The sequence below is a fragment of the Bison bison genome, unplaced genomic scaffold (genome assembly GCF_000754665.1).
Source record: "Bison bison bison isolate TAMUID 2011002044 unplaced genomic scaffold, Bison_UMD1.0 scf7180017864050, whole genome shotgun sequence".
Taxonomy (NCBI): Eukaryota; Metazoa; Chordata; class Mammalia; order Artiodactyla; family Bovidae; genus Bison; species Bison bison.
Window position 1 is genome coordinate 5,435,552 of NW_011494622.1, and position 24,619 is coordinate 5,460,170.

General features: G+C 44.1%; 1 protein-coding gene across 1 annotated transcript in view; it reads right to left on the reverse strand.

Annotated features, from left to right (window-relative positions):
- FAT1 (FAT atypical cadherin 1) overlaps positions 1 to 24,619 on the reverse strand; it is a 126,530-nt gene that overhangs the window by 1,135 nt on the left and 100,776 nt on the right. The window contains exons 11-28 of the mRNA XM_010835822.1: positions 24,197 to 24,393; positions 23,337 to 23,490; positions 22,270 to 22,503; positions 20,776 to 21,165; positions 19,024 to 19,238; positions 18,320 to 18,457; positions 15,958 to 16,101; positions 15,248 to 15,445; positions 13,615 to 14,416; positions 13,347 to 13,478; positions 12,275 to 12,432; positions 10,679 to 11,141; positions 9,843 to 9,996; positions 9,594 to 9,704; positions 7,310 to 7,941; positions 6,500 to 6,637; positions 1,499 to 1,534; positions 4 to 501 (exon numbers count right to left, since the gene is read on the reverse strand). Of these exons, the coding sequence (XP_010834124.1) occupies positions 4 to 501; positions 1,499 to 1,534; positions 6,500 to 6,637; positions 7,310 to 7,941; positions 9,594 to 9,704; positions 9,843 to 9,996; positions 10,679 to 11,141; positions 12,275 to 12,432; positions 13,347 to 13,478; positions 13,615 to 14,416; positions 15,248 to 15,445; positions 15,958 to 16,101; positions 18,320 to 18,457; positions 19,024 to 19,238; positions 20,776 to 21,165; positions 22,270 to 22,503; positions 23,337 to 23,490; positions 24,197 to 24,393 (4,794 nt within the window). The remainder of the gene's footprint in view (positions 1 to 3; positions 502 to 1,498; positions 1,535 to 6,499; positions 6,638 to 7,309; positions 7,942 to 9,593; positions 9,705 to 9,842; positions 9,997 to 10,678; positions 11,142 to 12,274; positions 12,433 to 13,346; positions 13,479 to 13,614; positions 14,417 to 15,247; positions 15,446 to 15,957; positions 16,102 to 18,319; positions 18,458 to 19,023; positions 19,239 to 20,775; positions 21,166 to 22,269; positions 22,504 to 23,336; positions 23,491 to 24,196; positions 24,394 to 24,619) is intronic.

Consider the following 24,619-nt stretch of genomic DNA (forward strand, 5'->3'; position numbering starts at 1 on the left):
AGCAGGACGCCGTGGAGGCGTACACCGACAGCGGCAGGCTTTCCACGGCGGGGGCTTCAAAGGTCCTGGGGTACCCCGCAGGGTAGGGGGCGTAGGGTTCTCTGCGGGCGCTGCCGTCGCCAGCGCCGGCTTTCTGAGGTTCGGACAGGTCCACGGCGTAGAAGCTGGGCAGGTACTGGTTCGGGTGGAACCTCTGCCGGCCTCGGGAGGCGGAGCCCGGGCTCCCCGCGGCCGGCGCGTCCCTGGGCGGGTGTATGGATTCGAACTGGTCGCTGAACTCGGGGGGCAGGGGCGGGAGCTCGTCCGCGCCGGGGAAGTCCTCTGGAGGGGGCGGAAAGTCACTCTCGATGTCGTAGCCTCCGGGGTAATAGTCCGTATCGATGGCGTTGGGATCGGCAGAGTACAGGGGGGTCTGCTCGTCGATTACCTCGTAATTGGGGAATTCCTGGATGTCCGGCAGAGGAACGCTGGGCATCCAATCCGACGTATCCCAGTGATACCCTTGTTGGAAAAGAAAACCAGATGTCAACGTGTTTTCCTCCCCAGCGTGTGCCCCGCGGCAAAGGGCCCAGTGTATGCAGCACGCACAGGCGCAAAGGCATCCGTCCCGCGCACCGAGGGCCACCATCGGGGGAAGCCTCGGTCCCTGCTTTGACCCCCTCCCCTCCCGCGCCGCTTCTGAGACCCTCTATGAGTTAGGCTCTGCTCCTGAAATGAGGACTTACAGTTTTAGGTAAGTACCTAACTTTCAAAGAAACGTTAAGTTTTTAACAGAAGCAGCAGTATGCTAGCGCCTAGAGGACATGCACTTTTCTTCAAACGATTCCAATCATCCTTTCAGCTTCCTGCAGTCATTGAAAACCCTCTGCCCTCTATGAAGAAGAGTGTTAGTTCAGCCTTAGGACCTTGATAAAGAAATTTTGTCCTTGCAGAAAGGCGGCTCAAGAATGTCACCTGATCTGCACTACTTGTCATTAAAAAAAGATACCAACGAATGTGTCTTTCAGATAATAAAAGTAATCACTTAGCATGCAAAATTTTAAAAATAAATTTCCTTTAGAATGTCATAAACTTAATGTTACAATTGTACTATTTTCCATGAGTCCTCAGAAAGACAATAAATTATGTTAATTTAGTAACACAGCAAAGCATGCCTCAAAATCAAATGAAAGGCAATTAAACATTGACAAATGTAATACAATTTTTGATAAACTACAGTAATTTTGTTTCTTTAAAAAGGACTAAGGGTCATTTTCAACTATATAAAGGTATAATTATTAAAAAAAAAAACCCTTCCAATTTTGGGGTAGCCCCCCACCCCAGGATTTTTGAAATCCTTTGGCAGCCAGTGAAGGTGAGGCAGGCACGTTTAGAATGCAGGCCGCGAACGAGGAGGCAGCAGTTACGGTGCAGACACGTGCAGCAAGTCAGCACTGGGTCAAGTCTCCGCCCATGTGTTTAGTGAAAAATGAATGAACAACTGGCATGCATAAGTCACCTCTTGATTTGCTGAGGTCAGGAGCAGCCAAAGACTCTTTTGGTTGCAGAGTAGAGAGAAAAGAAAACACTTGTAATTAAAAGAGAAAGACGGCTGAAAAGGCAATAAAGATAAGTCCATAACACAATATAAACTGTTTTATTAAGGCCCAGTCAGCCATGTACTGTGCCTTCTAGGCCATTATCTACGAAAATCCCAAACGGTGAGAAATTTGTGTAGCACAAATAAAATGGGACGTGGGAGTGGAGGGAGAAGATGAGGGATGATGAACTAGGGATGTGGCTGGGAAACTCGGACAGGATTTTACTTTCTTTCCCTTGTTTCTGGCAAGCTACTCCTGAAAACACAAAATTTTGTTAGGAATAATTGAAATGGAGTCTATAAGGCTCTAATAAAATGTAAACTGATAAGGAATTTAAATGACCCCCTCATGTTACTGAGAAAGATTACAAAATCACTTTTTTTTTTCCTAACGCTGGGTAACATCAGGTTGCTTAGGTGATAATGCAAAATACATAAGCTATAGCTACATGACAGACACAAACTTTATGGCACAATATAGCCTTCACATGTCCGTAATTCAGAGAAACCACGAACACATTTAGATACTGATGAAGAGCTAAAAGAAAACCACCAGACCTTGCCCTGGGTGAACATGATTTTATATTCACATTGTCCACCTTTCCTTAGAGACACCATCAGCTGACCTTAACCCTGAGCCCACCCAAATCTGTCTGGCCTCTCCCTCTCCTGGAGTCCTTGTTTTGCACACAGAACTCTGCATGGGGCAAAGTCAACGTGAATCACGTGACCGCAGGGCAGGCTGCTTACCCTGGCTAAGCTTCAGGCTCTTCTCTTCGAAATGGAGGTGGAAATCCCTTAGTTATTATGAGGATTAAATCACATAATGTAGGTCAAGCACTAACCATTGACTATCATTGTAATTCTTATTGTGAAATAAATGACAAGTAATTTTCTAAAGTAGACCCATGCTTTCTGTGCATTCAATGATGCTCTTGAAAACCCAGTGATAAAGTAACTTGGAACAAATAAGATTTGGTTGACGGTTCTCTTCTAGGAATTTAAATCAAAAACTGAAAAAATTGTGGTGATTTCTAAAACATGAGTAAGCCAGTATTTAGCTAACATTTACCTCTGGAACTATTCTAAAAAGCCTGCTAAAAATGTGGTAGTTTCTTTCCAAAAAGAGGATTGACAACTTCTGTTTACTAAACAGCCATTCCATTATTCTTAGTTTTCCATTTTAAACTCAATTTATATTTAATATGTCAAAGATATTTTTCAACGAAAGAGATTGCCATGAAAGAACTATTCGAATTCTGTTTCTTTAAACTCAGTCAATATATTATATAAATATTAGGGTTCCATCACGGGAGAACTAAGGTTCAGTAGACAAAATATAGATCCCCTTCTGATACGCCAAGTGAAGACATGGTAACTTCCTGGAAACTAAGTGTAAGGCTCGCCAGTAACCGAAATGTAAGGTGCGCCAGTAAGCCACACCCCATCAAACTTGGCTTGAAACCATCCTTCCCTTACTCGTGTCTCAGTAAACCTACTTGTTGTCCCAGCAGAAAGGATTCCCTAAGCTTCGTGGGCCCCAGTGGTCTAGGCCAGTGGTTCTCCAAATGTGGTTCTTAAATCAGCAACATCAGAATCAACTGGGGGCTGGCTTGTTAGAAATGTGCATTCTCAGGGCCCCAACCAGATTTGCTCAATCAGAAATCTTGGAGTTAAGGCCTAACGATTAAGCTTTTCACAAGCCCTACAGTGATCTGATTTCTAGTCTGAAAATACCTGTGCACTTTGCATGTGATAACTCGAATTCCAGTGCACGGATGGAGGGCTAATTTGAAATAATTTAAGGCAGGAATTTCTTAAAATTTTGAACAGATAAAGCTTCCTAGAAAATGATTTTTACTCAACCAAATATAAAAATATTGCCTTCTATCATGTTCTACAATTTTCCTCAACCATACCAGGGAAAATACAAAAGGGAAGACTCAGGTATAGGCAATTATAAAAGCTGTGTTATACTTAGTTTTACTCCTATTCACATGAAGAGAATTTTCTATATTAAAACATTTTTTTAGATAGAATTACTTTTAATTTCTTCATACTGTTCCATGTAAAGGCAGTTGTCAAGACCCTGTGGGTGACTTCTGGCAACTGTGTAAATTCACTGTGAACCACAAAAAAGTAACAAAGACCATAGACATACGTAACATACGTAACATACATACATAATGATATTTGCAACACCTCTGGATTATGAATGGACACACCTGCATAGCATCAAAGTATTCAACCTCTTCAGAACCATCACATAAGGACTTTGTACAACACTACAACAGCAAAAGCACACCACTCCAGGGACAGTCACTGTGAACACGAACACAGAACACACACACAACTATACCTTCTTCAGTCACCATGTCAACGACAGCATTGACAAGGTGTATTACAGTCACTATGGAAGCTTGTGAAAAGGCACAAGAGCAGTAAATTAGAAAGACCTTCAGTGAGTCAGGAACCTGCATTAAATATGATGTCTGCATACTATACAGTTTCTACCTCATAGTTTAATGATGTAAATACTTGAAACATAGCTATATAATTATGTATGATCTTTGCACTTGTTCCTTATATATCTCAGGTTTTTCCAATCAAGTTATATATTTGTTATCATTAATCAAAGGAATAAAGAGTAACCATATTATACTGTGATTTAGGAAAAGAACTTTCAGCCATAAATTTGTTTTACAATTACAATTATGAATCAAGTCAGGATACAACAACCCTGATTTTAACATCCCATGGGCAAAAGCTTTCACATTCAAAGAGTCAAATACTTGGCTAAGCCAATTTTCTAGGTCCATTTAATACACTCATACATTGTTTGCAGGAAAAAAATTAAGAGCTGCATAATAAGGTAAAATATGCAATATGAATACAAAAATGGCTTTGTATCTGTTCTCTGTACTCCCACCCCAATTTTCCTGTCTCTGCAGACGAGTTAACAGCTGGTGAGCTAACATACCAGCAGAGAAACGCAGACTGTCTGCCTGGCTGTTTCCTGTGTAAATCCCCTTTTCATTCCTGTATCAAACTGTTTCAAAGTATTTATGCCAAGATAAATAAGTGTGCATGTAACAGGCAGAAGGATGGCCCTCTGAAAAGGCCACATCCTCGCCCTGGGAACAAGTTACCATCCTTGGCCAAAGGGACTTTGCTAATGTGATGAAGTTAAAGAGCCTGAGATGAAGAGACTCCCCTGCATGATCTGTGCAGCCCCCATGTAATGGCAAGAGTTCTTAAGGGGAGAAACTTTCCCAGCTGTGGTTGGAGAGCTAGGACTGCAGCAGACAGACCGGTGAGGCGTAGTGCTGCTGTCTTTGACAGATGGAGTCCATGAGCCATGGAATGTGGGGAGGTTCTAGAAGCTGGAAAAGGTACAGGACAGGGTCTCTCCTCTGGCGTCTCCAGAAAGGAGACAGTCCTGCTGATATCTTAATTTCAGCCTGCTGAGACAAGCGTCACACTTCTAAACTGCAGACCTATAACAAATCTATCTTGTCTTAAGCCACTATGTAATCTATTACAACAGCCTTAGAAAACTAGAAATATGACTTAAATATACTCTTAATACAGGCTTCAAATTTATGATTCATAATGATTAAAATTATGATAAAGATTAAAATAAAGACACTCCTGGATAATATATTTTTTCTCACCTTGTATTATCTGGCAATTAATTTTCATAACTAGTTTGACCATAGCTTACTAAAAGTATCTAAAACTATTAAGAAGAATGATGTTTCAGTTAAAAGAAAAAAAAACCTAGGAAAAGAAAGAAAATACTGGCAAAATTCTGAGATTTATGAAGAGCATTTAAGGACAAAGATATAAATGATTATGTAAACTGGCAACTCTATAATGTTTTAGAATTAAACCTAATGAAAGAAAGAATTCTACTTTGTTGTTGGTTTGATAAGCAGAGCTCTGTCCAAATACTTTATCGCTAAATAATAAACACTGTTGCACCTTCATATCATATATAACATGCTTGAAATGGCTCAGGAATGAATAGAACATACATATGGCCATCCTTAGTTTCGAAATGGTCTCTGCAGTGTATTATGGACTACCTACTCTGGGTTTACAAACAATCAAATAATTATTAGTGAGTTATTTCCTTCTATCAATAAACTGTTTACACATGGCATTTTTATGCAAAAAAATTACAATCAAACTAATTCTGACATTCAAAAATTTCCACTAAAAACTCACTTTATTGGGTTTCTGGATACTGACAGTTTTCTCTACTGGTATGTGCTAATATGGTAAAGCTGCTTATCAACGCCATTCACCCTCAAAGAAACAAAACTGGCAGCAAAGATCCCACTGTCAAACCTTCTTCATTAGAAATATAATCCAACTTACTAGCAATCTCTTAAACTGCGCTCTCAGTCAGTACGCTCTGATCCAAATGGGAGCTGAGGCCGCAAAGGAGTCGGTGGGGAGAGACAAATAGAACCTTGTAACAATCACAGGTGCTGCTCAAGTTGCCCATGTCAGACTATCGCATCTCCTCTTAGGGCCGTGGGGGTGCGAGCGTGTGTGCAACGCAGGTGTGCTCAAGGAAGCCGGTACGAGGTGTTTTTTTTAAAAATCCACATAACTTCTATAGCATTCACTGTCACGGAAGAAAGGTCGCTGCAGAACTAACCCATCAGACAGAGCTTATCTTTCAATCAGTTACGTTTTCTTTCTTAGTATGACCAGTCACTACCGTTCCAATTCCTAAGCATGAAGGATGTTTGCAACATCGTCCCCGGCGGATGTTCATGCAAGGCTGTGTAACTGTGGTCTGATGTGAGTGTGAAGACCGTCTGAGATGGAATCAGCGACTATGTCCCTGTCCTGTGTCACATGAGTGGGGCTGCGGACGGTGAGCACTGCGGATGCGTGTTTACTCACCATTGTCATCGCACGACTCCGACTGGAAGGAGCTCAGGGAGTGCACTTCGGACAGGCTTTCCCGGGCGCTGTACGGCTGAGATGGCTTCTCCTCCAACGGCTTTTTGGAGAGACAAGGATCAAGATCCACTACTTTAGCTAAAAGGAGATGACAGACAAAAGAGTTACATGCCATGAAGGCAGGAGACTCTCTTTTCTTCCCTGCTGTATCCTGACCCGTGGACTGCCTGGGATTTATTCAATGAAAGAACATTGAAAGAAAAAGAAAAGAAAAGAAACATCTCCCAAACAGAACAAGATACTAAATACAAAACCTATAAATACAGCTTGCAGACTCATAAGAATAGAAATTCTCAATAAACCGGCCTGTGGGGGAGACTATCAGACAACATGGGGAATTAAAATTTTATTTGAAAATGGTAATATATAGCTTTTTCTAGGCATCCAATAGACGTCAGGCCACTTAAATATTGTCGCTTCTTCCAGCCACATCTGAGAAAAAAAAAAATCCTATCATGCAAATGCCCTCCCAATTTTTCGTCATAAAAATCCCCCCACCAATTAGAGTTGAGAATCCAGATCAATTACAAAAACAAAATGATCTTTCCAGATGAATGGAACACAACTAGATTCAATTCCTAAATTAAAGCAACATCGTGGCCACAGTGCTCGGTCAGAGATGCGAAGCCAGGAAAAGGTTCCCAGTCGTACCAGAGCTCTGTGGAGTCTGGGCACGTTCATCACTAACAAAGATGCTACACTGCCGCGAGGTCAGAGACATTTTATCGAAAAGAAGAAAACCATTCTTACTATCATAGTCGAAGTCCCAGCTAGGTTTCTGGATGGAATCGCTGTCAGAAGGAGAGTTTGAAGGCGGCGGGGGAGGCAGGTTTGGGGCCACGCTGCAGACGGCCACAGCTTTCCGGTGTCCATGCATGGACTCGGGGTTGAAGGTGCTGAACTCTGGGTGCTCGGGTATAGCTGACCCTTCAAAGGAGTTGCGGTCAAGGTTGTTTCGAGAGTCACTGGGAATGCTTGGGGTGTAGGAGATGGGCCGCACAGGCACCTGGGGTGGTATGTCGGAGTAAATGTTTTTATTCAGCTTGGAATCGAAATACGGTCTTTGCAAGAAAGCCGCGCTGGGTCCCAAGTGTTTGTCCTCGGGTTCGGGCTGGGGTTTCTTCTTCCGACTGATCATCTTGCGGCAGAAGACGAACACCAGCACCAGCAGAAAGATGCCTGTGATGAAGACGACGATGCCGATCCCCTCGGCCAGGCCGATGTTCCAGGGGGTCGACACGTACTGGTTGGGAGCCACGTCTTCGCAGTGTTTCCCCTTGTACTCGTGGCTGCAGTTGCAGTGGTAGGAGCCGTGCGTGTTCTCACAGAGGGCCCCGTTCCGGCAGGGGTTGCCAGCACATTCGTCCACGTCGCTCTGACACCTGCCGAGATAGCCCAGGGTTAGGAGAGGCCTTGGCAGCATCATAGAGACTAAAGGCTATTCATCCCTTCCTAGTTAAGACTCAGCCAACACTGACCGGGGCTTCCCAGGTGGCACTAATGGTAAAGAACCCACCTGCCAGCGCAGGAGACACGGGTTCCATCCCTGGCTGGGGAAGATCCCCTGGAGGAGGGCATGGCAGCCCACTCCAGTATTCTTGCCTGGAGCATCCCATGGACAGAGGAACCTGGCGGGCTATAGTCCATGGGGTCGCAGAGTCAGACACGACTGAAGTGACTTAGCAACACTGACCCAGACGTAGAACAGCCAAAACACACTATCAACAATAACTACACAAAAATCCTTCGTGGAGGAATGACTCGTTTGAGTTTACACCCTGTACACCTGAGAGATAAACATGTCACGTCAATGTTTAGCTGCCATTTTTCTAAGGATTCAACAGACGACTGACTCAAACTCATTGGCTAAACGTCAGTCTGTCTCTATTTCTGATCCAGAGATTTAGACAAGTGCATGCTAATAAATGTATTCCAAGAGGGCTGGATTAAATTTCTCCAATAACTTTCCCACAGGGGACTATGACTGCTCCATACAGCATGTGAAAGGCCAGAAAACTCTCTGTTTTTCATTTTTAGATGTTTCTCCATGTTGAAAACCCTCCTTAGCTCCTCACCCTTACAGAATCGCCCACAGGAAAGTCCCCTCAAGCCCCCTCCTCCCCTCCCCTTCCCAGTGGGCATCTCTGGCACCTGTGCGGGTCCTCCCGTCACCGCTCAAACCCTTCCTCCTCTAACAAAATGCATCCTCCTCTAACACCCCTATACTCACCTGGCATTACAATTTTGATTACTGGGACATTTTTGTCAACTATATTGAGTACTGACTAAGATACAAGTAGATTAATGAATGAAAACCACGTGACTGACGGTGAAATTCAGAATTACTACGAGAACAAAATGTTATGTGAATCCCTGCAGGCAGGTCACACTTCAAGCCTTCTAACAAAAGGGGCAGGTGAAGGCTTTTCTAGATGTATAGCACTAGGCACTTGTATGTAACAAGCACCAAGTTTTTAAACTGAACCTGGGGGAAAGTCTAAGGTGAAATGGTCCCTGGAACTGAAAACCATTTCATTCAAAGTCGACAAGAGGCATCTTTAGTGCCTCATATTCTTCATCAAAAATAATGATCACCTCTCAGACTATGCAAGGCTCACAAAAGATACCTAAAGAGTTGAGAAATGTTTTAGATGCTACATAAACAATGAAAAAAAAGTCATCTATCTTATAGATAGGTAACAACCCCATGAGCATCTGTTTTTAAAAAAAACAATCTTACTGTTTCCAGTTACTTCCTGCAAGTACCCATATGTTCCTTGTTTATAAATAACATTTTTAAAATATAGAAGCATTTTATATTCAAAGCATATAGTACTCCAAGCATTATATCATGTTCACTTGTTCAATATTTTTTTTTAAAGAATGAAAAGATAAATTATACAAAGAGTCACCATGAGCTCTGAATTCAAATTCTAAAGCAACACAGTCCAAATTACTGAAGTTTTGTCGCATCTGCCAATCACTGTGACCCTACAGAGAGCTGCAAACACAGATCTTGAAAGAAATCAGTTACCTTTCTCCCCTAAAACCTGAGTCACACTGACAGACAGCACCATCCAAACTGTCAAAACACGTTCCGCCGTTTTTACAAGGTTCATCTTTGCAGTAGGGGCTGAGCTGGCACCTGAAGGACAAGGGAAAAGTAAGCATAAAAACCCAGTGTTTTTTCTGCACCTACAGGAGCAAGTGAATGTGGACACTGCACGCACACACGACGACACCGGAAGTGCGACTGCTGCAGTGAGTGATAGAGTCTACGCACCTCTGACCAGAGTACAGTCCTCTGCACTGGCAGATGAAGTCTCCGTTGTCCACAATGCAGGTGCCGCCGTACAGGCATGGGTTGGAGGAACACGGGTTGACGCTCACCTCGCAGTAGGTCCCGACGTACAAGGTATTGCATTTGCAGTAATAACCTAAACCGGCAAACGGGAACCCAAAGTACTATCACTCAGTAACTCAGAAAGAGAAGTCTCAGGGTATTGGTTTTTACGTTTAAGTGAAAATTTGGCTCTCTAAGACTTGTAAATCCTATTCGATCCCCTATACCCTCTGGGCACAAAGCTGTCTGCATTACCAAACCTTTCACCGCTGGTATCAACAAATACGAAGGACTGAAGAGGGAACTCGTGACTTGATCAAGGTCATCCTAACTTACCCAAGGGGGCCCAAGGCCTTCTGGAAAACCACACTCCCACCCCCATCTCGAGTGAGCAAGGCTGGCAGGCCCCTCACTGGGCCGGCGGGTAAAAGGAGGCTTAGGGAGAACTATGTGGAACCAATTCCAACCCCCTGGTTGGAGTCCTTATGGCTGGAAAGGCATTCAGGGTCAGCCGTGGTTTCCTGAGGCTAGAGTGCAGAATGACACACGTCTGGAAACGCAATGTAGTGAGGCCACTGCTCAGTGGGAGAGAAAGTGACCCCTCCAGCCGCTCCCAGGATGAACCCTAAACCCAGCTCCACTCGAGCTTCACTTACACCAGGTGCAGTATGTGACCAAACTGCACACAAAGAAGAAAATCAGAAACGCTGGGAGACCTCGCCCCAGTGCACACACGTGGACGGATCACTTAGGGGAGGCTCTGGTGTGAGGCTTACCTCCCGTCGGGGAGGGGTGGCAGACGCCCCCGTTCTGGCAGGGGCTGCTCGAGCAGTCCTCCGTCGCCGTCAGCAAGCACCCGGGAGACACATCCACCGACTCCTCAATGTGCGCGTAGCTCCTGGGTCTGTTGTTTAAGGGCAGCTCCTGCCCGTTCAGGTAAATGGAGTCCATGCAGCCCCGGAAACCATTGCCCACCTGGGGGCTCCGTCCATGCCGCGAGCCCTGCTGGCGGACGTGGCCCCCAAAATACACATGGCTGTCGAGGTTGAGGGTTTTCAGTGTCCCCGGGGCTGTGCCCGAGGCGGTGTGGACCTGATCCAGAACCAGCCTGGCGTAGTTCCCGTTCACCTCCAGGGACACGGCGTGCCACAGCCCGTCGTTGACCTGGATGCTCTGCACTGAGACAATGCCGGGGCCGCTGCCACAGTCGAACTTGTACTGCAGCCTCCCGTTGTGGATCTGCGACAGAGACAATCACTGTGCGTGTTATTCTCGCGGAATCGTCGAGCCCAGCCTCGGATCACGCGTCTAAAGGAGGGGCTGGGTCTGCCGCCTGAAGGCAGCAAGTAGGGATGAAAGGGAAAGTCGCTTAGTTGTGTCCGACTCTTTGGCAGAGTAGCCTGCCAGGCTTCTCTGTCCATGGAATTCTCCAGGCAAGAAATATTGGAGAAGGTAGCTTTTCCCTTCTCCAGGGGATCTTCCTGACTCGGGGATCGAACCCAGGTCTCCCGCAATGCAGGCAGATTCTTTACCAGCTGAGCTACCAGGGAAACCCAAGGCCTCACATTTAAGTACTATAGAACACGTGCTTCTTGGTTTACTGTACAAATAATAAAAACAGGCCTCTCAGGGATATCAAAGTTCCAACTACGTAACCTAAAGGCATTGTGTAAGTGACTGACAACTGCTAACCGAACAACAGAAGAGCATCAGATTTTGTTTAAAGCCAAAAACGAATCACTCTTGATTAAAATAAAAAAAGAGAAGGTAAGCTGATCATCTCTTCAAGTGTATGTAGGACCTTTCCATAAACTCTCCATAGTAGTAAGATTAATATCAGAGTTTGAATGTAATGGTCATAAGAACCTGAAAATGTTTGTAAAAAACAGAAATAAATGTCTATGTTGCTGCTGCTGCTGCTAAGTCGTTTCAGTCGTATCCGACTGACTCTGTGCGACCCCATAGACAGCAGCCCACCAGGCTCCCCCGTTCCTGGGATTCTCGAAGCAAGAATACTGGAGTGGGTTGCCATTTCCTTCTCCAATGCATAAAAGTGAAAAGTGAAAGTGAAGTCGCTCAGTCGTGTCTGACTCTTAGCAACCCCATGGACTTCAGCCTACCATTTTCCAGGCAAGAGTACTAGAGTGGGTTGCCATTGCCTTCTCCGAATGTCTATGTTACTGTAGAGCAAAAAGAGCCTTTCATCCCACAGAACTTATGTGTTGGTATCAATGAATCATTTAAAGGAAGAACTCAATCATTTCATGTAGCTTATCTTATTCTTTTAAAAAATGGGCCATCTGAATATACAATGGAATTTATACTTTTAAAGTCTCCCACAAGCTCAGATACAAATATGCACAAACACTCACCTCCAAGATGCTGTAGTCGGTCCCTCGAGCATACATGACAACCGCATGGGCAGAGTACGTTCGAAGCCTCATGGTCAGCTTCATCTCTAACTTGTTTTCATTCTCCATTAGACGATATTTCACAAAGCTGTTTCCAGTAAATGTTACGGATGCACTCCCTGGGAATCACAAAGAGAAGAAATAAATCAGAACAAGTTTAAGCATATTTATATGTTATCCCACCACCACCATGCCCCAATTCAAGTTTTGGATCTAAGATTTTACAGTATAAAATTCAACTCAATGGGAAATGTCTATTTGTTTCAAAAACAGCAACAGCAAAACTGGATCTCCATTTGCAGCGAATAAGTCAGACTACTGTAAAACACAGAAATGAATTCTAAGATAAATAAGAGATCCACATATGAAATATCCATTAAAAAATCATTAGAAAACAATTTAGAAAAATACGTAGCCTCAAGGTAGTTTGCCAAATGTTCTCAAGCAAGACGTAAAACAATTCATATTTTATAAAAACGATGAAACCAGAATCAATCCAGAGATGAAAACTATTTTGTAAAATTAATCAGAAATGAGAAAATAAAAATTAAAAGACCAGTGACATACAGACAGTGGGGTCTGTTAACACGTAAATAATGTTAATGCTCAAAATTATACAGAGTTCCATCCATTAAAAATGAGAAACAGACAAATAATCCATACAATCGAGCAGACAGCATGAATTGGCCAATCCCTGAAGAGGAAGTGCTACCAGGCCATGAACAAATGAAAAGACAACTTTCACAAGTAGCCATAAAAACGGCAATTTAAATAGTTAGATGTCATTTCATCCCTGGTGGCTCAGATGGGAAAGAATCTGCCTGCAATTCAGGAGACCTGAATTCGATCCCTGATTAGGAAATATCGCCTGGAGAAAGAAATGGCAACCCACTTCAGTATTCTTGCCTGGAGAATCCCATGGACAGAGGAGCCTGGGGGGCTACAGTCCATGGGGTCGCAAAGGGTCAGACACAACTGAGGGACTAACACTTTTACAATTTTTCCCTCTTTTATTCTTAATTGAACCTCTCACCTGGGCACTGACCAGACTTGCCACCTGGACAGACGCAGGTATAGGTCTCCTCTCTGGGGTCAGTGACACATTCCGATCCTTCAGGGCACGGATTGTCTTCACATCCATGATGTACAAGTGGGCATTTTCCCTCTTTGTTAAAAAAAAAAGAGGGGAGAGGGAGAGCTAATGAACAGGAATTTCAAGCAAACAGATCTTTACTGTGTTGCCATCGAAGGCTGTGACATGAACCGGCCCGCACGCCCATTTCCACCCCCGTGTGCGTTACCTCTGCAGAGGCACACGGCCGTCCGCCGGTGGCGTGGGGTCACAAAGCTCAGCCTGGCCGTGCTGTGCGTTGACATCACACTCTCGTCCACGGACACCTTCTCGTCACAGAACTTCCAGGGGCAGTCGAGGCCCGCACACAGCTTCCGGAACACCTCCAGGATCCTCACACCGATGATCTCCTCGACATCTGACACGGAAGAGTTGATCTTCTGCAGGAGCTGTCTGGTGGAAACGTGGGCGACACCCGACCTCTCTACAAACAGCAAGACGTCCAGGTGCGGGTGAGGCTCGGCGGGCTGCAAGCTGACGATCTGAATGTCGTTCCTCCTCACGCCCAGGATGTTCCGCAGAGCTCGCTGGAAGTTGCGCCAGTAGTCGCCGACGAACTCTTCCGGGGTGAGGTTGGCGAAGCGGACGGCGACCGTCTGGTTGAGCATCTCCTGCGTCACCTGTCTGACCTGCACCGTGATGTCGGCCGCGGTGGTGAACTTGCCGTCCGTCACGCTCACGTTGAGGAGGTACTGCCCTATGTCCAGCTTCTTGTGCGCGATCAGCTTGCCCCCCGTGCTGGACACGGAGAAGAGGCTGTCCATCTGCGGGTCGAGGCTGTAGGTTAACGTGTCGTACACGTCTTGATCAGTGGCGTGGATCTTCCCGATGACGCCGCCCGAGTACTCCTCTCCGAAAGCAGTGATGAAAATTTCCAGCGGCAGGATCGCCGGAGGATAGACGCTCTCTTCAATGACCCTGATGTCAATATACGTCAGAGACGACAGCTGAGGCTTTCCATTGTCTGCCACCTGCGGGGAAAGGGGGGAAAAATCACCTTCGTCTGTGTCATCGTTCACAACTTCTTAATACAAATATATTTACACTGCTCAAGTTCTAAAACGTGACCAACTGATAGATACTTAATTCTTTGTGTGAGAAGCATTATCAAGGGACAGGGTAGAAAGCTTTTTCAGAGTAGCTATGTTAATTGGTCACAGTGGAATTGGGGGTATGATGCTTGAATTCATAGGAAAGAGATTGTTAATAGCAGTGACCAAGTGGTAAAATTAATCGTGTACAGTTCTGGCATGTACGGGTTGTTGAAAGAAACCACAAGATAAATACTTCTTTCTGGCCCTTTCACTGATTCATGCTGAAACTTAGCTCCACCAACATCTACACTAAAGTGTGTGCTAAGTCACTTGAGGTGTGTCTGACTCTCTGTGACCCCATAGACTGTAGCCTGCCAGGCTCCTCTGTCCATGGGGATTCTCCAGGCAAGAATTCTGGAATGGGCTGCCATGCCCTCCTCCAGGGGATCTTCCCAACCCAGGCGATCAAATCCGCATCTCTTATGTTTCCTGGATTGGCAGGCAGGTTCTTTACCATTAGCGCCAGCTGGGAAGGTCTATGATAAAGCAACCAAATAAATATGCCCTTGCCAAGTGCTATGGGATAAAAATGAATATCTGACCAAAAAAAAGAAAACCAGACTGTAATTCTAATTCAGTTTTGCAGTTTTGTCTTCTCAAGAGGCATAAGCTGTTTACCCATGAGAAGATAGATCACCTCAGTGGCTCTTTTCTATGAGTCCTCAAAAAAAGAAAAAAAAAAAAAACCATGAAGAAAGGCGTGAATACCTTAACATGCAGTAAGTAATGATCCTTCACTTTCCTATTTATGGTGGCCGCCGTCAGGAGGGCTCCCTGCTGGTTGACTTCAAACGCCCCCTCTTCGTTCCCGCTCACGATGCTGAAGAAGAAGGGGGGGCCGTTGTGGGAGGAGTCCCTGTCCGTCACCACCAGCTGCAGCACGCTGAACCCCATGGGCTTGTTCTCCTGCAGAAGGGAAGAGAACCACACAGCTGTCAACAAGACGCCGCGCAAGCTCTCTACAACAGGGCATTTACAGCAGACAGACATCGCTGCTTCATTCGGAAGGAGGAGAGGGGAGAGGGGCTGGTGGTGCTGGCAAGAAGGGTAGGGAGAATGGGCGGGGAAGGGGGGACTGGAGGGGAGGGGGTGTGTAGAGAGACTGGGGAGGGGAGAGGTGCTTGGCGGAGGAGTGGGAGGGTCTGAGTGGGGCAAGGAGGAAACGCAGGGCAGAAGGTAAGGTTAAGAACCAAGCTACTGAGCCTAACTTAAAAACCAAAGCCAAAAAAAACAAAGACGAAAGCATTTTGGAAATGGCTCATCTTTCAGTACTGACCGAGAGCCCTGTAATGTCACCCTTCCCATTTTTCTCAAAAGCCGTCTTTGGAAAAGGAAAGCTATTTCGAACGAACAATCGAGCCCCGTGAGAGCACACATTTCAACAGGACGTATTCCAGGAGCCCAGGACCCACAGTCACCTGGATGATCAGGCTGTAGTTCTCCCTGGAGAAGACGGGGGCGTTGTCGTTAACATCAGACACGTCGATGTTCACGGTGGTCGTGGTGACTCTGGGGGGACTGCCATTGTCAGAGGCCTGCACGGTGAGCGTGTAGCCTGAAATCTTGTTGGGGAAAACACAAAGAGAAGCGTGTCCGTTTCCACAAGACCAAAGAACAGGGTTCAGTCTCAAGCGTGCTTCTGACACCCCCAGAGGGGCAGATCTGAGGGTCTCCGTCCCCTGAGCCCTGCAGGCGGGCGATTCCCTAACCTCACACAGGGGCATGGCCACAAGCCACCTGCAGAAGGGGAATGTGTCTGCCCGACAGAAAAAGTTACTAACACGGAGGAGGATCTCAGGTGCCTCTCAAAAACGTACTTGCTCTGTTAAGGTGTTCTAACTTTGAAAACGTGCCGATCTATTAACAGAAATTAAGACAGAAAAGGAACACAAATGATGAGAAAAAACGTGCACACGTGTCAAAGAGTGCAACCTTCCCTCTGCCCCAGTGCGACTCTCAGCTAGAAGCAGACACACATCTAGCTGTCTCCGGCCCTTGAGGGCTCACTCATTCTCAATGCTCGGGACTCTCCAGCTCATCTTCCCCATCAACGTTGCACTTGGATTGCCGTCACCTGCCTGAATCTCCCAAGACCCTTCTCTTTGTGACTTCCTACTAGAAAAGGTGACTTAAGTGGGGTGGCTGCTTTTCTAGGACAGCTCCTTTTAAGGTCTCTCTTTCAGAGGAAGCAGTGAAGAGGCCAGGAGGCTGGCTGCACCCCGGAGGACATGCTGTGAAGTACCAGTCCTGTGAGACATGCCCACACGCCCACAGGAGAGGGCGACTCTGCCTGGGGAACTCACCTGCCACCTCACAATGGACATGAGTTTACTCAAGGTTTTGGGAAGTTGGTTTCAAGTCAAAAACACTAACTTTTGTTCTGCCCAGCAGCACTGCAATCCTAAGCGTTAATGGTCATGCTTCCCAATCTCTTGGAAAGTCCCTGCTCAAAAATAACGGGTCAGAAAAGGAATTAAAGAATGGAGATTTTATGAAGTATCTCAGCACTATCTCCCCAAACGCCTTTCAATTTGGATGTGCCCACTATTCTTCTGAAATCACAGTCTGCCTTACCCCCGATGCCCTTCTAATTCCCTGAATGAAGGCTCTTTCACTTCTTCCCTTCATCGCCTCTGTGGCAGCTCCCCTCCTGTCTGTGAGAGAGGGTGAGTAAATAAGTAGATGGGTGGATTGGTGGAGGGATGGAGACAGGGAGGGAGGGCTTGCCTCTCTCCTCATTCGCTCACATTTACCTCCAAACCTCAGATCACTTCCATGATCATCTCCAGAAGCACGTGCCTTTTCTGTATTTCCAGCTTTCAAGTCTCAAGTTGGACTAAAGTGGCCCCAAACCGGCTGAACAATTTTACTGACTGAATATGCCACTTTCCTTGACAGATCAGCACACCCAACACCACATTCGAGCACCTCTCCCCAGTGCCAAGTCTATGCCCTGTGGGCTCCTTTAATGGCACTCCTCAGTCACGGCAAGCCTGAACAGCACCAAGGCATCAGCCACCTCCGCTCTCTGTGGCGGGCCACGGCTCAGCTCTGTGGTCCTCACTCTTCCTCTGCCAAGCGTCCGCATTTGTCTCGTCACTCACGTGTCACTGCTTGCTGTCCCCAGTCGGGCTCCTGTCGCCTTGTAACGACTGTCACTGGTCCTCCTACCCCCTCACGACACTCAGACCTCCCGCAGGCCTGGTCCTCAGAGACCATCCCCCTGTGCTGCTGCACGTGGGTGCACAGACGTCAGTAACCACCTAATGCCCGCAGTGCGAGCCTGAACCTAGGATCCTGGCTTTGTCTGTGGCCTGAAATCTGTTCCTAAAACACCTGATGTATCTCCTCTCCCTCACTTGTCTGCAAGATCGCTCTCCTCCAACACAACTGAATAAAATCTCCTAAATACACCCCGTGACTGCCTTTCTCCATTCTTCCTTCTGCCAGTTCCTCATGGGGAATTCCCTCCTCTCAACACTAGCGTCTCCCAAATCTCTGCTGTTATGTAAAACCCAGATTCTAGCTCTGCGAAGTGTCTCAAGACACTTGGTACCAACAGCAGTTTCATCCTAAATACACAATTTTATTCTCTAAACTCCACAAGTATGAAACAAATCACATATTCCAGAGATCTTCATACTATAATTGCTTTTCAGGTATTTATGTTCTGCTTGTCACTTCCTGAGAACAAGGCTGGTTCTTTCGACATCTCCCAAAATGTTGGCACTTCCATCTATTTATTTGATAATCTGTAAACAATTTCATTTCTCCACTTACTGTTTCCCGGTCTAGAAGTTTGGTCACCTTCACTTCTCCTCTAGCAGGGTCGATTGTAAACGGACTTCCCTGGTTGCCATCTATAATCGCATAGTGGATGTGGCTGTTTGAAGGTCCGTCAGCATCATCTGCCATAACCTAGAAAACATCACACTCCTGTTTAGGAGACAGATGAGGATGTGACAGAAGTCTATTGAGCTAATTTCTGGTATCAACAGCAGTTACTTATAATAGAGCCAGTAACTGGGTTAATAAGAGACATTTCCTCATCTTCCAATTATTTTCAAGGAAGGCCACTCTAAGAATTGGATGAGAGCGTCCCTGGTGGCTCAGCGGGAAAGAATACGCCTGCCAGTGCAGGACACACGAGTCTGATCCCTGGTCTGGGAGGATCCCACATGCCACGGAGCAACTAAGCCTGTGTGCCATAGCTACTGAGCTGTGCTCCAGAGCCCAGGAGTCACAACTGCGGAGCTGACGTGTTGCAACTACAGAAGCCCTAGAGTCTGTGCTCTGCAACTGATAGAGTACCCCCACTCTCCACAACAAGAGAAACCCTAAACAGCAACAATGACCCAGCACAGCCAGAAATAAACAGACAAACAGAATTAAAACAACAGCAGCAACAATAAGAAAACTGGATAAATCCCTAGAAAAATTCTTGCAAAGACTCAGAAGAAAACTGCAGAGGGAAAGATACACACCGTAATGACAGACTGTTCGAGAACAGCGTCCTCGCTGACGACTGCCGTGTAGGTGTCTTGGCTGAACACTGGGGCATTGTCGTTGATGTCTGTCACATTGATGCTCACGGTGGCAACATCACTCAGTGACGGGGTGCCTCCATCAGTGGCCTCCACAGTCAGATAGTACTCATGAGAGCTTTCATAGTCCAGGTTCTCAATGATAAATATGGCTCCTGAGTAGAAAATCAGAGTTACTTCCAGTGCTTTAAAATGCCACCACTTTCTCCTCCTATGACTGAAATCTTCAAGAGTTTACTTACCACTTACGTATGTTTTCTAATTTCTTAATTCAATAATTAAAACAGGAATTGGCTCATCCTAGGAACTTTATTGCTTTTACTTTCCTGATATTCTTTGGAATATTTAAATTGCTTTTAAACTTAAATTGCTCAGTACTCACCATATCCCTGTTATAAAAATGATTACATTTCTTATCTCTTCTAAATGACAGTTTACTACAGACTTTAATAGAACAGAAAGAAAACATAAAAACTATCTTTGGCTTTTCATTTTCTTTTCCTTCTCCTACTTCTACAGAAATTCATATCCTTTTTAAAAATCTCTTGAATAACTCTTTGTTTACATTCTATCATTTTTTTAAATCCCTTTTTGATTTAATAATTCCTTTAATGTCTTTCAATGTCTTTCTTTTTAACCTCCTTACAGTCTATCCTACTTAAAGAGTCCTAAAAATAACAATTTTATATGTGCTAAAAATACATTTTAAGATCGCATCATCACACACCTACCCTTCATCTGAAATAGTCACATACAATTAAACACAGTTTGAATGGAGAGAGCAACTTCCTTATAGCTATTTTAGTCGACAAGTTAACAAGACTACAAAAGTATTTATGCAGCCAGAGTCAAGAGCTCCACTGACTTGTGACCCCACTGGCAGTCCCTCACTAAGGAACTCAGTCCAGGTATTTGTCAGTTGTACACAGCTAGCATAATGAAGAAGTCAGTTTAATGAATTATCAGGTGCCCCTACTGAATCTAAGATCAAAGAGGTCACAACTCCTGTTTCACTTGGGAAGCTATTTCATATGAGATCCACAAGGGGCCATTATGCAAAATTTTCTACTATTTTCCACTCTTTATCTTTACTGATTTATTACATCTTATATCTTTACTAAATTACTAGAGTATGATGCTTTAATTTTCTCCTTAAATTTGCTCATATCTATAACAGACAAGCCAGCAATGATTTTAGTGTGTAGAACTATGCTATGCTATGCTATGCTAAGTCACTTCAGTCGTGTCCGACTCTGTGTGACCCCATAGATGGCAGCCACCAGGCTCCCCCATCCCTGGGATTCTCCAGGCAAGAACACTGGAGTGGGCTGCCATTTCCTTCTCCAATGCATGAAAGGGAAAAGTGAAAGTGAAGTCGCTCAGTCATGTCCGACTCCTAGCGACCCCATGGACTGCAGCCTACCAGGCTCCTCCATCCATGGGATTTTCCAGGCAAGAGTACTGGAGTGGGGTGCCATTGCCTTCTCCGGTATAGATCTATAGTTTTAAAGCTTTCTAAATGAATCCCACTATGAATCCCACTTCAGATAACAACACAAACGAAACTTGAGTTTTCTCTCCTTTAGGGTATCTACTGACAACATATGACCTGTCTTTGTACCAGTAAAGTGCTGAGCAATCTAGACTTTCTGGCAGTATAAGGGCTTCCTCACATTCGTAGTGGTAGGTTACCTGTTTTAGAGTCGATGCTGAATTTTCCGTGTTCATTCCCACTTATGATAGAGTAGGTGATTTCTGCATTTGCTTCAATGTCCCGACTCGCTGCGTACACTTGGAGAACTTCAGTCCCAATGAGAATATCCTCAGACACTGTGGCACCGTATTCACGGTATTCAAACACGGGCGGGTTGTCATTTATATCCAAAACAGATATGACAATGGTGCCGGTAGCTGTCAACCTTCTGGGCAAACCGTGATCCACAGCTTTCAAAGTCAGAGTGTATACTGCCTGGAGTTCTCTATCCAAAGGCTTTTCTAACTGAATGATTCCAGATAATTCATTAATGGAGAACTGCCCATCAGCGGAGTTAAGCAGTGAGTAGGAGATTTTCCGATTCAGTCCTGTCAAGACACCACATCATGTCAGAATGCTTTATTTCAAGAAATGTAAGCATGCTACTTAAAAATATGTACACCTATGGCTGTTTCATGTTGATGTTTGACAGAGAACAACAAAATCTGTAAAGCAATTATCCTTCAATTAAAAAATAAATTTAAAAAATACATGTAGCATACATATGAAAAGGGAAAATGCTAATATGTATTATTTTAAAATTCTTGTTGACTATGATCTTTAAAATGTAACTTTTAAATGAAAGATTCACTGAGTTAAAACAAATATAATTTCATACTCATTTGACTTTTTTTAAGACCATATTATATAGGAACTTATGTTCTAAAAACCCAGATCTTTAAAAATAAAGCCTACTTACTACTTAGCTTCAGTGACAAACATTTATTTGAAAATTAATATATTTGATATTCTAACTCTTCAGTATAGGAATGACCAAAGAAGTTATTTCTATTCTCTGCTATCAAAATGCTATGAATATATATCCTAGAGTCTTACTTTCTCCAAAAAAAAACTTGAAAGATCTGTAAAACTAAAACAATATACTGTTTGCTTCTGTTATGTTCCTATGATACTAAATCTCTTTGTCACAAATGCTTTATTCACCAAAAAATAACCCTTTATTAATTAATTCAATGGGATATAAAAATCAGTTATCACAGGCTAGAATTTTAGAGGCATCACAGTAAGTTCACTGTGAACAATTTTGAGATTTTGAATATTCATGAAAAATGAGTTCCTTATTCTGAAGATTTCATTCAATTTTTAATGCCAACACATTTTAAGTTTTGTTTTTTTGATATGCACCAGTTTTAAAGTCTTTACTGAATCTGCTACAATATAGTTTATGTTTTGGTTTTTTGGCCACAAGGCGTACAGGATCTTAACTTCCCAAACAGGGATCTAACCCACACCCCCTATATTGGCAGGGGAAGTCTTAACCACTGGGCCACCGAGGAAATCCCAATGCTAACACAACAACAACAGTGAGTTACTCAACATGTATCAGGTTAGGTACGTGGAAGGGGATGAATGTGTTTTAAAACAGCCCCTCAGGCCACAGTCTGAAGACAAGAGCATCTTCCGGGCTATACCTGCATCCGCGTCCGTGGCCTGCACTCTGGTCAGGAGTGTGCCCGGCTCTGTGTTTTCAAACACGGTGATGGTGTAGGGATCAGCAGAGAACTCGGGGGCGTTATCATTCACGTCCTCTAATGTAAGCACAACGCTAGCTTGGCAGAACCTTCCCCCTCCATCGGTGGCCTTGACGAGAAGATGGTAAGCTGCTTGCTCCTCGCGATCAAGGGGGGCTGATGTTTTCAGTTCCCCTAAAAACAAACAAATACCCAGGTGCTCACTTGAAAGTGAAGATGTAACTGCTAGCAGACATGCTTCTTCCTCTTACATTTATAAAATCCGAATAATGGCCTTTCTCTGGAGAATAATTTTGTCGGTGACAGAGTCAACAGCTGGGGGAGCCCTCTGAGTTGGAGGTTGTCAAACCCTGCTAGGGGCCAGCTCTAAGCCATAAAGAGCTCTAAGCCATAAAGATCTCCAGGCTGGGGTCTCTTGTATTATATACAGCGTCAAAAAGCAGAAGAGTTGCCAATTTACCAAGTTCAAGGTATTTTTTAATTGATTCAAAAATTAGATTCAAATGTCTGTAATTAATTTGGGGGCAAGCTTAATAGAAAACTGTTACTTGATCCCCAATTTTAACAAAATATAAATTCGAAGAGAAATACAATCTTAGAGGTTTAAAAATAGGTAAAATATCATTAATCATTTTAATTAATATTCTGAATTATAAATTTATGGTCACAAGTTCAATAAAACAAACTATATGGAAAGTTGATAAAGCAGAAAGCTCGATATACTTTAACTTCTGAGTTGTTTTCCTTTTTTAAAGAAGGTGATATAAAAAACTTATAAATGTTAAATCCTTGATTCAAGTAGGTGATATTGCTGCTGTTAACTTTTTATCTCACCATAAAGTTTACAGTTAATTATTGCTTACCTTTCTAAAAGATGCCATTTTTATAGTAGGAGAGTAAAATTTACAAGAACAAAATACAATTTCAAATTATCTGTGTGATCTAAAACCACCTGAATATGTGACTTTGTTGAAACAGAATCTGTTTTGCCCAAATTCCACCTTTACCTGTGTCTGGATTTAGTTTGAATTTTTCTGCACCTGGACCAAATAATGTGTAAGTAATTTCAGCATTGGAACGGATATCTGCATCCGTCGCAGAGACCTGCATGATCAGCTTCCCAGGAAAGGCATCTTCTGGAATCGTGTCAGAATATAAAGTCTACAAAGATTGTAAACAATACCGTTAACTTAGAACATTGAAAGTTAAGATGACTGCCAAGGGAGCAACAGAAATCATTTAACTGGGGTCACAGAACACATGGGAAATGAATAAAACTAAAATCCAAGGGGTCTGCAGAACTATTTTTCTTACAAAAGAGGAGTCAAGTCACAGCTAACAACCCCACATGCTGAACTACAGCTCTTCCTTGGTACCCATGTTGTCCTCTGTTAAAAACTATGGGCTCCTCGGGGGCAGAAGCCACACCCTGCACCTCTGGGTTCCTCCAGTGTGTGCAAAAGCAAGGGCTCTAAATACAGTCTGCTGGAGCAGAAGAGAGCTGTGTATCAAGAACTCCTGGCCTAATATCCCCTCCTCTATAACCTCACCCCCAGATGAAGGGAATCCCTTCAGGAAAATGTAACAGAGCAGGTTTTGAGTTAACACACAACTGTAATCCTGTCCATAATTCACAGTATTTTTGAATGATGTTTTCAAGCTTTTTAAACATACCCCAAAAGTACTTCTGAAACTACTCCAACTCTGGCTCCATCAACCCCATCTCGACTTAAACACTAAGAACTTACAACATGGAAGACATCTGAATTACTCCACGTGCAGTAGCACCGTGTGACTGTCTGACTGAAAGGTTTAAGAAAGAAATCTGAATTCATAATACATGAACTTACAGACAGGAGTAGCCTACCTTTTCACAAACGGGAGTGTTGTCGTTTGCATCGAGGACTTTGACTTCAACTATAGCTTTGGATGAGAAGGTCCCGTCGGTTGCTGTGATGGTCAGAAGGTAACTGTCCCTTTCCTCTCTATCTAGAGGTTTCTTCACATAGACCTTCCATTCATTCTGTATATTTTCAATAGCAAACTGCCCCAAAGGATCCCCGCCTATGAAATCAAAGGAAGGAGATGACAGCCAATTTGTCGAAATTCAAAAAAAAAAGGAATAAGTAGTAGGAAAAACAAATTGTATAAAAGATATATAACTCAAAAGTTTTTAAAAAATAATTCCATTTATATGTGTTTTATTAGCTTTCCCATTTACTAAGCTCCCCCAAGCATCAACAAAACCAAAAAACAAAGCAAGTAGCACTAAAATGTGTATCTGAACACA